Here is a 13649-nt window from a genome sequence, read left to right as displayed (position 1 = left end):
CTGACATTCAAGTCAGACCTTACTCTTTACATTAATTGTTAGTGAATAAAGGATAGCTAATTAAGAAATGTAAATGATTCCTTTTTGATCAACATGTGCCCTTTTCACAATGTAAAGAGCACTGAAACAGAAGAGACAAGGGATCATATTTGTTATTTTAAACAATAAACACTGCCTGTAACTGGCCCAATCCAATCAGTAAATGCTATATTCTGAAGGCCAATGCACTAGCAATAGTTTTACTACTAAACTGTCTTTATTGGTCTTAATCACAATGAAGGACTCCTGAGTTGCCTCGAAAGCTTGCATAACTGTAATATTTTTAGTTAGGCAATGAAAGGTGTCATTTTGCTTGACTTCTCATTTCTTCTTTTAGAAATACTTGGGTAAAAATTAATTTAGTTCATTTGCTTTTTATTTTCAATTATTACTTCTTAAATTAACCTTTAATGCTTTATTATGGAAAAGTCTTGGAATATTTGTTTGACCTTTCAATTTTTTTTCTTGATCTTTTATTGTAGCATTCAGTATTCATCTTAGTCCGAATTCTTTGAATGTTTTTTTAATTATCTTGTAGAGTGATCATTTAAGCATAAAATTTTTAATGATGTCCTTATACATTCATTTTTGAAGTTTTTATTTAATTTGTTTTTGGTGTTTATTTATTTTGGGCATATATAAGGATGTATCTGAAGTGACACCATCTATTGTTTACAATTTCCATTCTTCTTTTCCCCCATAGAGTCTTCTTCATGCAATTTACATGTGTTTGTTCTAGCACGCATTTGAGTGTTTTCAGTGACTCTTTCCAATTTAATCACTTTGTTTTTACTGATACTTAAAGGTTCAACAACATCCGTTTCCTTTATTCTGTATTTATTGTTCAAAAAGACAAGATCTAGGAAGGAACTATACCTTGTTTCAAAGAAATTATCACTTCTCTTCTTTACAAATGATTATAGTTAAAATTATTAATAACTTCATCACCTAAGCGGGTGAATGATAACTTTTATTTGTTGGTAAATTTTCACTTTTGAAGAAACACATATTAATATTATTGAAATTAAGGGAAAAAAATGGAAAAATGAAATATTAATTTGTGGGTTTGAATTCCACAACCAGTTTTTTACATTCTCTCCATGTATGTATGGATTATTCTCTGTATACGTTTCTCCCAAAATGTCCAAAGCAAGTGTGTGAGGTTAATAGTCAGTTCTATATTGGCCAAGTGGGAATGAATGGGTCCTGGAATTAACTTACACCACGAGCTGGGGCACTTCCTGCCTTGAGGCCATGAATGTGGCTGGTATGGGCTCTGGACCCCTTGATAGAATTGATCTGAGAATGTTATGCAATTGTATTGTATTATAAAAATGGATAGGGATAACCTAATGAATAGTGACAGCAACATCATTTAACTTGCTAGATTATCCTCTTCCCACAAGTAACAAACCTCTGCCAAAATTTGCTCTATCCCACAGTAACAAGAGGTAGGCATGAAGAGTGAGATGTTCATAAAGGACTTCCCTTTGATGTCAGACAAAATTAAAACAATTATAATGTGGGAAAACATCCTAATATTATGAATGAAAATCTAATTGCAACTGGATATAAGTGTTTAATATGTTCAGTGTTATACAGTGCATCCGGAAAGTATTCACAGCGCATCACTTTTTCCACATTTTGTTATGTTACAGCCTTATTCCAAAATGGATTAAATTCATTTTTTTCCTCAAAATTCTACACACAACACCCCATAATGACAACGTGAAAAAAGTTTACTTGAGATTTTTGCAAATTTATTAAAAATAAAAAAACTGAGAAAGCACATGTACATAAGTATTCACAGCCTTTGCCATGAAGCTCAAAATTGAGCTCAGGTACATCCTGTTTCTCCTGATCATCCTTGAGATGTTTCTGCAGCTTAATTGGAGTCCACTTGTGGTAAATTCAGTTAATTGGACATGATTTGGAAAGGCACACACCTGTCTATATAAGGTCCCACAGTTGACAGTTCATGTCAGAGCACAAACAAGCATAAAGTCAAAGGAATTGTCTGTAGACCTCCGAGACAGGATTGTCTCGAGGCACTAATCTGGGGAAGGTTACAGAAAAATTCCTGCTCCTTTGAAGGTCCCAATGAGCACAGTGGCCTCCATCATCTGTAAGAGGAAGAAGTTCGAAACCACCAGGACTCTTCCTAGAGCTGGCCAGCCATCTAAACTGAGCGATCGGGAGAGAAGGGCCTTAGTCAGGGAGGTGACCAAGAACCCGATGGTCACTTTGTCAGAGCTCCAGAGGTCCTCTGTGGAGAGAGGAGAACCTTCCAGAAGGACAACCATCTCTGCAGCAATCCACCAATCAGGCCTGTATGGTAGAGTGGCCAGACGGAAGCCACTCCTTAGTAAAAGGTACATGGCAGCCTGTCTGGAGTTTGCCAAAAGGCACCTGAAGGACTCTCAGACCATGAGAAAGAAAATTCTCTGGTCTGATGAGACAAAGATTGAACTCTTTGGTGTGAATGCCAGGCTTCACATTTGGAGGAAACCAGGCACCGCTCATCACCAGGCCAATACCATCCCTACAGTGAAGCATGGTGGTGGCAGCATCATGCTGTGGGGATGTTTTTCAGCGGCAGGGACTGGGAGACTAGTCAGGATAAAGGGAAAGCTGACTGCAGCAATGTACAGAGACATCCTGGATGAAAACCTGCTCCACAGCGCTCTTGACCTCAGACTGGGGCGACGGTTCATCTTTCAGCAGGACAACGACCCTAAGCACACAGCCAAGATATCAAAGGAGTGGCTTCAGGACAACTCTGTGAATGTCCTTGAGTGGCCCAGCCAGAGCCCAGACTTGAATCCAATTGAACATCTCTGGAGAGATCTTAAAATGGCTGTGCACTGACGCTTCCCATCCAACCTGATGGAGCTTGAGAGGTGCTGCAAAGAGGAATGGGCGAAACTGGCCAAGGATAGGTGGGCCAAGCTTGTGGCATCATATTCAAAAAGACTTGAGGCTATAATTGCTGCCAAAGGTGCATCGACAAAGTATTGAGCAAAGGCTGTGAATACTTATGTACATTTGATTTCTCAGTTTTTTTATTTTTAATAAATTTTCAAAACCCTCAAGTAAACTTTTTTTCACGTAATCCATTTTGGAATAAGGCTGTAACGTAACAAAATGTGGAAAAAGTGATGCGCTGTGAATACTTTCCAGATGCACTGTATAATGAAGCATGAGCTAATGTAGTTTGCTGTGTTTTTTAAATTTTTTTATTGCGACTGAGAGTACTTCATTTATTACAGACATTTCTGTATCATGTTAAAGGTTTCATTTTGTTTTGCTCTCCAGATGTTCAAGGACAGCCCCAAAATGGCAATGAAAGTGTGGTCATTGGTGCTATTATTGGTGTAGTTCTAGGAACATTATTGGTTATGCTTGGTACCTTCTATTTATGTAAAAAGGCAAAGCCTGATTCATTCAACCATCGTCGCCTCTATGAAGACATCTCTGATGATCCAGGTAATCTACAATAATTTTAATAAAACCACTCAAAAGTTGAAAACTTTATAAAATTAATTACATGTTATTAAAATCTATTTGTTCTTACGCATTAGTTGCTAACATTATAGATTGTTCATTATTTATATATTTATATATAGTACCAAGCTCACAAAATAACTACGGTGTAACCTAATGCATGCTGCAAGGCAGAATACTACTTTAACATGGGAGTCTGGTCTATTTGCAGGGAACACACCCAAATGCTGAGCCATTTTTGTAGCATGAATATTCTTTACATTTAGGAGGACAAAGGATAAGACATAGAGACATACAGGTATTGTTGCCAAGGTGGAAGTTGACTTGTCCTGAAGGACAGCTTGTTATTGAAGCAAAGTAATGGAGATGAAGGGTTGGTCTTCAGGAAGAATAAAACTAAGGTCAAAAGTTAGAAGAAAAATTAATAAAATAAACCAAAATGAAGCTCAAAAAATTTAAAGTCCAGATAAATTTTGCAAAATGGCCCTAACTATAACTAGGAAATCTTTTCTAAAACTAAATTAAGGTAGCAGTGATAAAACTGGGCCACAGTGCTTCTTGGAACAGGCTCTGACTCTCAGCAACCCTCTATTAGAAAATGTAACTTCAGAGAGAGAGAGTAACTCATTTAACTACTGCTGTGTGACTTTGCCAAACATAAGGACTCAATCTCATACATTTTAAAATTATGTTTACTATGGAATCACCTCAATTTTTTCGTATAAAACCAAAATGCAAGGGGTAAGTCCTGTAAAGCTTATAACTCAGAGGTGAGGTGTTATACTTGTAAGCTTCTTCAACACATTCATGCATTTGACAGCACCCCAAAAGTAAAGTAACTCAGAGGGAGAGAGGTACCCTATTCATTATACTTCATATAAGCAAATTCACCTTTTCTTCTTTTTTAGTATTCTCATAGGGTTACTTTCATTCAAATAAACAAGAAATGTATCTCTGTTACGTTTTAGCTTTTTAACTACATAATCCTATTTAACATTATCAAAAAGCTATAGAGTTGTTCTGTCATCCTTTGGTCAGGACAGAAGCCAAGTTCCACACTCCTACTGGGAATCAAGCCAGGGATCCACTCTCACCCTAGTTTTCCTAACGGAGTTGTGTATATGACCATTTTATTCTAGGAATGAACCACACTTGCTGGACAAGTAACTTTAATATTTATGATTTTAACGAGGAATTCTTTTTAGTAAACAATAAAAAACTGCTACTGCACAGAATGTCGTCTGAATAAAAGTAATTAGAATTTTAATTGAGAAAAAGTTACTTTTCTCTATGAATGTTTTTTTTTACAACCTAAAAAGGCTTAAACGTATATGAAATTAAGCACATACAATATGTAATGTCTGCAGTAGTAACCAGCATTCTAGGTAGGTGCCTTGTGGGTTAATGAGAAAAGGTCTGTAAAGTGAAACGCTCTGAAGTTACCTGATGCGCCACTGAATTGCGCTTGACCTACTTTCTTAAGAAATGCTCTTTGTAGAATGTTATACAAGAAATGCACATCCTGAACGCCTTCACTGCTGCTTTACTTTCTGTGTGCTCAGCAGTCATTTATGGCTAAAATTAGATACAAGAGATTTTGACAAAAAAGGGTTTTGACCTCTTATTATACAATAAAACAGTGTTGCTTTCCTTCTGTTACTAAACTGTTTGGGAGTTGACTGGGAGTCAGAAAAATGAAAAAGCAGCCGCTGACTATTCATAACAATGTTATTGTGTTAATAATATATATAGGGAGAGACACAGACAAATTGCTTAATTTCAGTTTTTCTTGAGCTGTGCCATTAGATGTACCTTCATTACCTTGCATTAATGTGTTTTCCTCTCTTCTGCTCTGCAGTGCTCAGACTGGATAACTCACCTGATGCATTGGACTTGAGATATGATGGTTCAGCCTACTACAACCCAACTGTCACAGCTGACTCAATCCAAATGGACAACATCGGCCCACAGTGGCCTTCTGCATAACCAATATAAGCTTAATAAGAGTCATGGACAGCAAAAGCTATCTGAAGCTGGCTATCTGCAATAGTAACGTGTGATGTATGCTGCCTTTAAGTTACTTTGTGCCAAAACATTGCCAATGCCAGGATGCCCATTTCCCAAACACTCTTCAGTCCAGAGCTGGTAGCAGAAATATATGTCCCTTCACCCACAGAAAATGCAAACTCCCAAAGAAACAATAAGACTCTGAAACACAGAAGAGCAGGAAAGGTGATCCTGGTCTAACGTGGATCAGTGAGTGCGGGCTTGACTGAGACTTGTGCTGACTTCTAAGTGAATTCCTTGACAATCTTCCTTTAGAGCTTGAAGACATGGCTATTGAACTTAGCTCATAAATTCGTATTTTATCATTTGAAATACAAACCAGTGTTTAAGGCTGCAAATATAAATTGATTTTTGGTTGAAAAATAATTCTATAGAATTTTAACAGAAACAAGTTATGTAAATATTGTACAAATGTTCATGGCAATGTAGAATTTAAAGTAAATAAAGTTTGTAACTAATAGGCTTCTCTTTTCACACAATTATCCTCTTGTTGCCATTACAGCAATACATTTAAATACTATTTTCACATTTCGGTACCATCTTTACCTGATGGTTGCTAAAGAGTGAAAACTTTTTTTATACAAAAAAGTATGACTGATAATTCACCAAATTTTACATAATTTAGCACAGAATTTACCAAGCTGCTTAGACAAATACCAGCATGTATATCATATTTGGTTTTCAGTTTAATTTTTGGCATTAGTGAAATAAGGTTTGACATGTCATATGGGTGCTTTTAAACAGAAAGAGAAAAGGAAGAAAACAAACAAAACATATACACTCATGTGCATTCATTAAAGCACAATTTTAGAGCTACCCAAACCCAAACTACCTCCACAAACACAGAGAGAGAGAGTGAGAATGTGCAAATTCCACATAGTCAGCATGCTGTTTTTTTGGGGGGGGGGAATGCTGTGACGCAGTAGCACTAATCACTGCACTACCTGCTATGATTAGATTAAATTAACAATGCACATAGTAGTCCAAAATGATTTTATTGAGCAATTCTAAATAAGGCTGAATACAAACATATACTACACTAGACAACAGCTTTAAAATAGATTGGGCTTTAGAGATTGTTTGAGTGCAGGCTTAGAGCACTATTACAATTTCACATGTAAAATGCAATTATCACTTTACAAGTTACTAATTACATAATGCATACTCATAAAGATACAGATTAGTTTACACACACAGTGAAACAAAGCAGTTCCAAACTGATTAAAATGCATGGAACCTACCAATATGTAACACATAGGAGAGTAAAACAAAAATTAAAGTCAGCAGCATCCCTGGAGAAAATAAACCTCTGGAGGGTCCACAGTCAGTTATGACAGATAAAGTCAGAAGAAAAAGTCAGGCACAGTCCTGGAGACCTCAGCCAACTGGCCAGTCACCCCTTCCTATAAATTCTAAAGTATATTTATGCTGGGCCCTCTAATATTACAAAAATATAATAAACCATAAGGAATGCTAAAGAATTATTGACTACATTTCTTTGGAATACTAAATCCAGTCTCAAACAATAACACCTGACATACTGCATCTACTTTATCATAAAATGTTTTTCTTGCCCAGAGTACAATGACAAAACTAGCCTGTTTCACTATTTTAGGCACTGTTGAAAGTAATTGCAAAATACAAGGAACTAAATCTCTGCACATTTTCAACCAATAATTGCCTGATATAGATTTAAGTTTACATACATTAGTCTTCTTAATAAATATGGCATTGACCACATTTACAAATATGCAAGTCCTCTCCCTTGTGCCTCTTCAAACACTGAATTGAACTTTAAGTCCCTTCTCAAAGCTGGTGCAATGATAATTGGTAAACACTGTAATTGATATCTAAAACATTTATACTATTCATTAATAATACACAAATCTTAATTCATGTATTAGGATTACTTTGCTAGATAACAGAAAATATGGATTGTTTTAACATATTTTAATGACAAACAATAATAATTCCTTCATTTTAATGTTAGCTGAGCATTTCACACAAAGCCTTCCAATAAGTCAATTTTCCATTTTAGAAAACTATGAAAATATCCTTGAACAGAAGTGGAATGTAACCCACACAGCAACTATGATATTTTTCTTGAAACTGAAGAGTAAGTCAAGCTCACAGTTAATGATGAAATCTGTGAAGAGGCAAAAGCACACAGCTATACTTTCCTTCTGATTTTAATAGGGCCATAGACTAAATGTGTTCTAATCTAATGTTACTGCTTTTCTTGTTAGAACATCTGTGAAATAATGGTGCAGCCACACAAGTGGTTCTATCAATTGAAAAAAATCCCATCATCTTTAAAAGTGAACTCTTTCAAGGCAACTGAATCTAATAGTTTCAAATGTGCTACTTAATTATAATAAGTGTTTGTCTAGAAAAGTCATGAAAATCATCTTGTTTATTTTCACGTTTGCTTGATGTTCTTGGTTACTTTGGAGTAGTGACGAATGAAACACGGATGTTTAAATTTGCATGTTGTTTTGCAAAATTGAAACTTTTCTTAAAAAATGTGACATGCTGCATACCAAAGTGCACCATCAAGCTCATTACTGGTCATCCATAGTAAAACTTAAAGTCATTACATGGAAGGCATCTTGCTTTCCCTTCAGCCATTACCTGGCAGCTCTCCCTTCTTACTTCTTGATTCCTGCAGGTGCACACTTGCATGCTCCATTCCACATGGGCTTGGTGTTTCATATCTGTCTCCAATTCATCTTTGGACTTTGAAAACTGTCATCACAAGTGGCACAGTGAGCATCCACTTACTAGTATAAAACACAACATATGTCTGATGGTCCATACATGACAGATAATAAGTCCAGAGTTGCTGCTTTTTTTTAATTTCCCTGGAGTTCTTTTTTTAAAAACTAAATGACAGTCAAACATATGTGGAGTTAGTACATTAAAACAGTTCCAGAGTGGAAATAAACACCTTTTTTGTGTCAATGGCATGAATTTCACAGGAAAGGAAGCTCAATTTGTTTAGCAAATTTTTTGCAAATCATTTCACTTATCAATACTATGGAGTAATGAAACTTTCATTAATCTATTTATTATAACCTTGTGCTAGATTTCAGTAAGCTTGTGGCCTGTAAAAATGAAATCTTAAGAGTTTTAGTACAGATATTTGTGAGTATGCAAGTTATCACATTGAAGTGGTTGGAGATGATCTAAATATGACAAACAGTAAGATTCAAATGTCAATTGTGAAGTACAGGCTGTAAATGGCTTTATGGAAGTGAAGTAGGATTTGACAAGCTTTTCTCACTCCTAGCTTGGTAATAAATGATGTTATGGTGTTTATAAAATTCCATCTGATTAAGGTGTGAGACACCATGTTTAAAAATAAAATATATTCACAAATATTAAATGTGTAAATTAAAGCCTTGGTTTGATCAAATTGAATTATTTTATATTAAACTTAACACTCACCCAACAATCAGTAACTGCTATAAAAAGAATTCAGAAGTATTACAAATGAAGGGAACTGATGAAAATTATCACCGACCTACACAGATGAACACATACACCTAGTTTTTACACATTAAAATGTATCCAAGTAAATGTGAGTTAATTTTGATTTTAATTGAAATTTTCATGACTAAGATCCTTCAGTTGACTGTGCCCTTAAAATGCGATTAAATGGTAAAATGCAGATTTAACTTTAAATTGATCTTTTACAGCTCTCTCTGATGCTCATATTTTTAACTAAAATGTGTGAAAATACAAAATATATGTATTTTCAGTTATTTATTGTTGATTACATGAATAAAGTATTACAATTATATTCAATTTCTAGATTTTTTTATTTATTTACAAAATTGAAACACTTACAAAATATGTTATTTACTGTACAAGTATTTATTTACTTCATTATTATTTACATTTTACATACACATTACATTTTGTACAGGTTTTTCCCAAAGTTACATTTTTTCTGGTCAAAATATTCTTTTTCTTCTTCTTCCTTTTATTTGTGATAAATCTATGCAGCCTTTTTGAGGTATGGCCTTAAATGTTCAAAGTCACTTAGAGCTAATGTTACGTTGTAAGAATCATTCAAATCAAAGTTGTCAGTACCTGGACAACTCTAGAGAGGCTCCAACCCCATTTACCATCTCCAACAAAGTTTGTGGATGTTCCCTCACTATTTCATGTTTGAAATGGGAATATTATTATATATCCCTTTTCTCTTGTGCATCAATAGAGTCCCATTTGCTGGAAGATGGATTAAGATAGTCTTCTTTCAAGATTACAGTATCAGTATTAAAATGGAAGAACAGTATTGTAATCTAGGGTATGTAAAAATCTATCAGCCCATTTGCACTGTCCTACTAAACAAATGTGAGCGGTTTTGTATCCATCCATCCCCCACACATTGAGACCAAACAAAATCTACAAGCGTATCAAATAGTGATTTGAGGCGAATCTGTTGAATCTGGGGCTATATCAAAATTCTCAAAAATGCTATATAATTCTAGGATGGTCATTTATCTTCCACTATCAATTTTAAAGTTAGCACTTGGCGTGCAATGTAAAAACAGGCACACAATACCCCAACTGGAAGAAAAAAACTATACCTTCCCTTGTTATTCACTAATGAAAAATTCAGTCATTATTTTAAATTTCTAATGTAATAAGGCTTTTCTGCACACTTATTCAAGAATGACAAACAGTGTATAAGTGGGCCCTGACTGATGAATGTCCTTCTGGATCATCAACATTAATGTAGCATCAGTAATAGCAGAAACCCAACAAAATCATCCATCCATCCATTTTCCAACCCGCTGAATCCGAACACAGGGTCACGGGGGTCTGCTGGAGCCAATCCCAGCCAACACAGGGCACAAGGCAGGGAACCAATCCTGGGCAGGGTGCCAACCCACCGCAGGACACACACAAACACACCCACACACCAAGCACACACTAGGGCCAATTTAGAATCGCCAATCCACCTAACCTGCATGTCTTTGGACTGTGGGAGGAAACCGGAGCACCCGGAGGAAACCCACGCAGACACGGGGAGAACATGCAAACTCCACGCAGGGAGGACCCGGGAAGCGAACCCAGGTCCCCAGATCTCCCAACTGCGAGGCAGCAGCGCTACCCACTGCGCCACCGTGCCGCCCCCAACAAAATCATGTTCAACCTTAATACCTACAACACCTGTGTACTGCGGGAAGTAAAGGGCAATGATTAAAGGAAAAAACAAAACAAAACAGGAGATGTGAGAGAAAGTCAAGGTCTGAAATGTGTTTAGGTCAAAAAGGCAAAAAATATACAAGATCAAGCTCAACAGATAAACGAAAAAGCATAATCAAAAACTCACACTGTCCTAACTCACTACTAAGATTTGAATTGCCAGTATGGTCCACAAAAGTTCTGTTCTTTATACAGAAACTTGAAAATTGTTGAGTATCAAGGAAAATAAGATGTACATGATGAAATTGTGTGTCACTAGACTTGCAACATATCACCGTTAAAAGCAATATGGTCAGAAATCCCAAACTGGTAGTAGATGTGACCCAAAACAAATCAGAAAATGTTAGTGAGATCACAAAAACAACAATAAAATATACAGTATGAACAACATTAGGAAATATATAAATTCACAATATAATTGTACAAATTAAATTTCTTAGGTTCAAAACTGAGATTTACAACAGGGCCCTCCTAAGGTGCGGACTGTGAATGTGCTCATTGGGATTCATACTGAGGAATATGAAAATCTCTAGAAGGAATCCATGAGAAAACCTCAATCTGATACCCTTACCAACAGATCAATTAAAACACTCAGTATGGACAGTGACAAGAATAAAATATTTTGAAATTCATGTTCCTGCTCATCTTCAGCTAAAACTGGAAGTGGAAAATTAAAATTCTCTAGTAAAGTGGTATAATGTATAGGTTTTAGTCAAGGTGCATGAAACGATGGATGGTAGAGCTGACTAACAGATATCAGGACCAATACATTTCTGAACAACTTATGGCTCAATGATCCGAGGAGCTAATTTATGAGATTCAGCCTTCACAAGGATGTCGCTTATTAAGCAACTCACCTTCTGCACATTCCAAATGTATGGGTTAATTACATCTGGCAGGAGTTCTTATTGTCAACTAGCCTCTAATTATTCTGAAAATTAATTAAATAGTCTGAAAGACTTCTAAGCAAAGAATTTACCGATGTTCTGGTATAAACTCACAGAGACAGTTAAAAGGTGACATCTTAATAGCTGATTTATGAGTTATATAAAACACTTTTAGAAAACTCAGCTAGTGGTAAGATAGAGTTCCATCAACATTATGTATGCAACTGGATGTGAGTTTCAGCTGGAATTCCTCTTTTTAACAAAAATATTCCAGAACCTTGAAATAAATTGAGGAACATAGTTCAAAATTAAGAATTTCAGAAATCCATGTAGCCTGGAAATTTCTGGAAGAAATACATATACTAGTTATTTAGAAGTGGAAAGCATCTACAATGGAGTGAAATGTGCACTCTCCAAAAACACTGTGACGGATGGCCGGGGTCCATACCTAGCCGGGACGCCCCTTCACCACATCTGCCAGGGGGACAAGGGTGGGAAGCCCAGTATCTCCTCCTGGACACTAGATGGCAACCTCCCTGGGTTGCAGCCGTGCCTCGGACTCCCCCAGGGCTTAATGGGGGTTGGAGTTCTGTGCAGCTCTGTGGGGTTCCGCAGGCGTCGCCAGGAGCTGCTGGCCCCTTTTGGGCACTGGTTTCACCTTACCCGGAAGTGCAGCCAGATGTCGCCAATCAAGCAGCTGGAGCACTTCCGGGAACCCGATAAAAAGGAGCCAGCGACCACCACTCAGCGGCCAGAGTCGGGTGGGAGGACAAAGCTTGCTGAGAAGGAGTGGTGGTGGAAGAGAGAGAGAGAGAAAGTGCTTGGTGTTATTGTGGTACTGTGCTTGGGACTGTGTTGTGGCTGGAGGGATTATGGGGAAGACATGCCCTCCAGCTGAAGAAAAATAAACAGTTTATTTTATTTTACCTATGCCTCCCGTGTCAATCTGTGTCGGGTCGGGCGCTATATAGTGCTCTTCTTACAACACAATAACTATTATATACAGAAAAGGATTTTAGTTTGTGGCAAATCTATTATTTTTTATGTCCCATGATTTAAAATTACACATTTTTTGGTAAATTCATATAGAATGAAACTTTGTTTTGATTTATTTATTAATGGGTAGTTTGAAGCCATTTTTGTTTAATCAATTGTTGAATTACATAAATATTTTTAATTAAAACTTTAAACATTGCATTAAAGTGTCTAAAATTGAGAACTTCACCTGCTTCTTATTCTTGACAAATGTAAGAGATGGACATGTGTGTTTATTGTTCTGTGTCTGGGTATATGCATGTACATATCCCCCACTTTTTATAATGCTCGGGCTATGAATAAATTGTGTTTTGTTGCTTAAACACGAGATTGTTAGTGTTACTTGTTAAAAAGCAAATCTGTCACCCACCTAAATCACAAAACAAAAAGTGAAGGACCATTATGGTTTCCTTTGTGTGGATTTAAAAACTTTGTTCATAAACTGAAGTTCATGTCATCCACAGAGTGTTTACTTAATATTTCCTCTGGCTACTGGTAAATTAGTGACCTCTTCACAAGTGGAAATATCAGAAAAATATAAGTATGATTCTTGCTTATTTTACTATACACTATAATTGATCATTTGATGTTCTTAATACAAACATATTTCCTAAATGCTTTCTTACCACTAAATTTCTACATTTCATGTGGATGACTATTTCATTATTGATGATATGCTTCTCTAGTTATCATTTTGGTATTATTAATCTCCCTTTTAATGTTTCTGGGCTAGTGTTCAAACACAGGACAATGAAGTTCTGAAATAGTACTACAAAGCTCTATGCCACCTTGATACTAGTGTTAGACATTTTATATGTCTGCCAGGGTGCAGCTGCTGATTTAGCAGCTTGTTTTTAAAAAGTATATGCCAGCATCACATCCAGTTTTATTCTGATGTGG

At 36.2% G+C, this 13649-nt stretch overlaps 2 protein-coding genes across 3 annotated transcripts in view; one reads left to right on the top strand and one right to left on the bottom strand.

The window, feature by feature from the left end:
- The window catches only part of muc15 (mucin 15, cell surface associated), a 31397-nt gene extending 21980 nt beyond the window's left edge, over positions 1-9417 (top strand). For both annotated transcript variants that reach the window (XM_051923136.1, XM_028794216.2), the window contains exons 3-4: positions 3355-3525; positions 5402-9417. In XM_051923136.1, coding sequence (XP_051779096.1) covers positions 3355-3525; positions 5402-5529 — 299 coding nt within the window. In that variant the 3' untranslated portion in view covers positions 5530-9417. The remainder of the gene's footprint in view (positions 1-3354; positions 3526-5401) is intronic.
- Positions 1-13649, bottom strand: part of ano3 (anoctamin 3) — a 264288-nt gene that overhangs the window by 66834 nt on the left and 183805 nt on the right. The gene's annotated exons all lie outside the window — the stretch shown is intronic.

The sequence above is a fragment of the Erpetoichthys calabaricus genome, chromosome 2, assembly GCF_900747795.2.
Source record: "Erpetoichthys calabaricus chromosome 2, fErpCal1.3, whole genome shotgun sequence".
Classification (NCBI taxonomy): domain Eukaryota; kingdom Metazoa; phylum Chordata; class Cladistia; order Polypteriformes; family Polypteridae; genus Erpetoichthys; species Erpetoichthys calabaricus.
The sequence above is the reverse complement of the archived record's forward strand: the minus strand, read 5'-3'. Positions and strand labels throughout refer to the sequence as shown.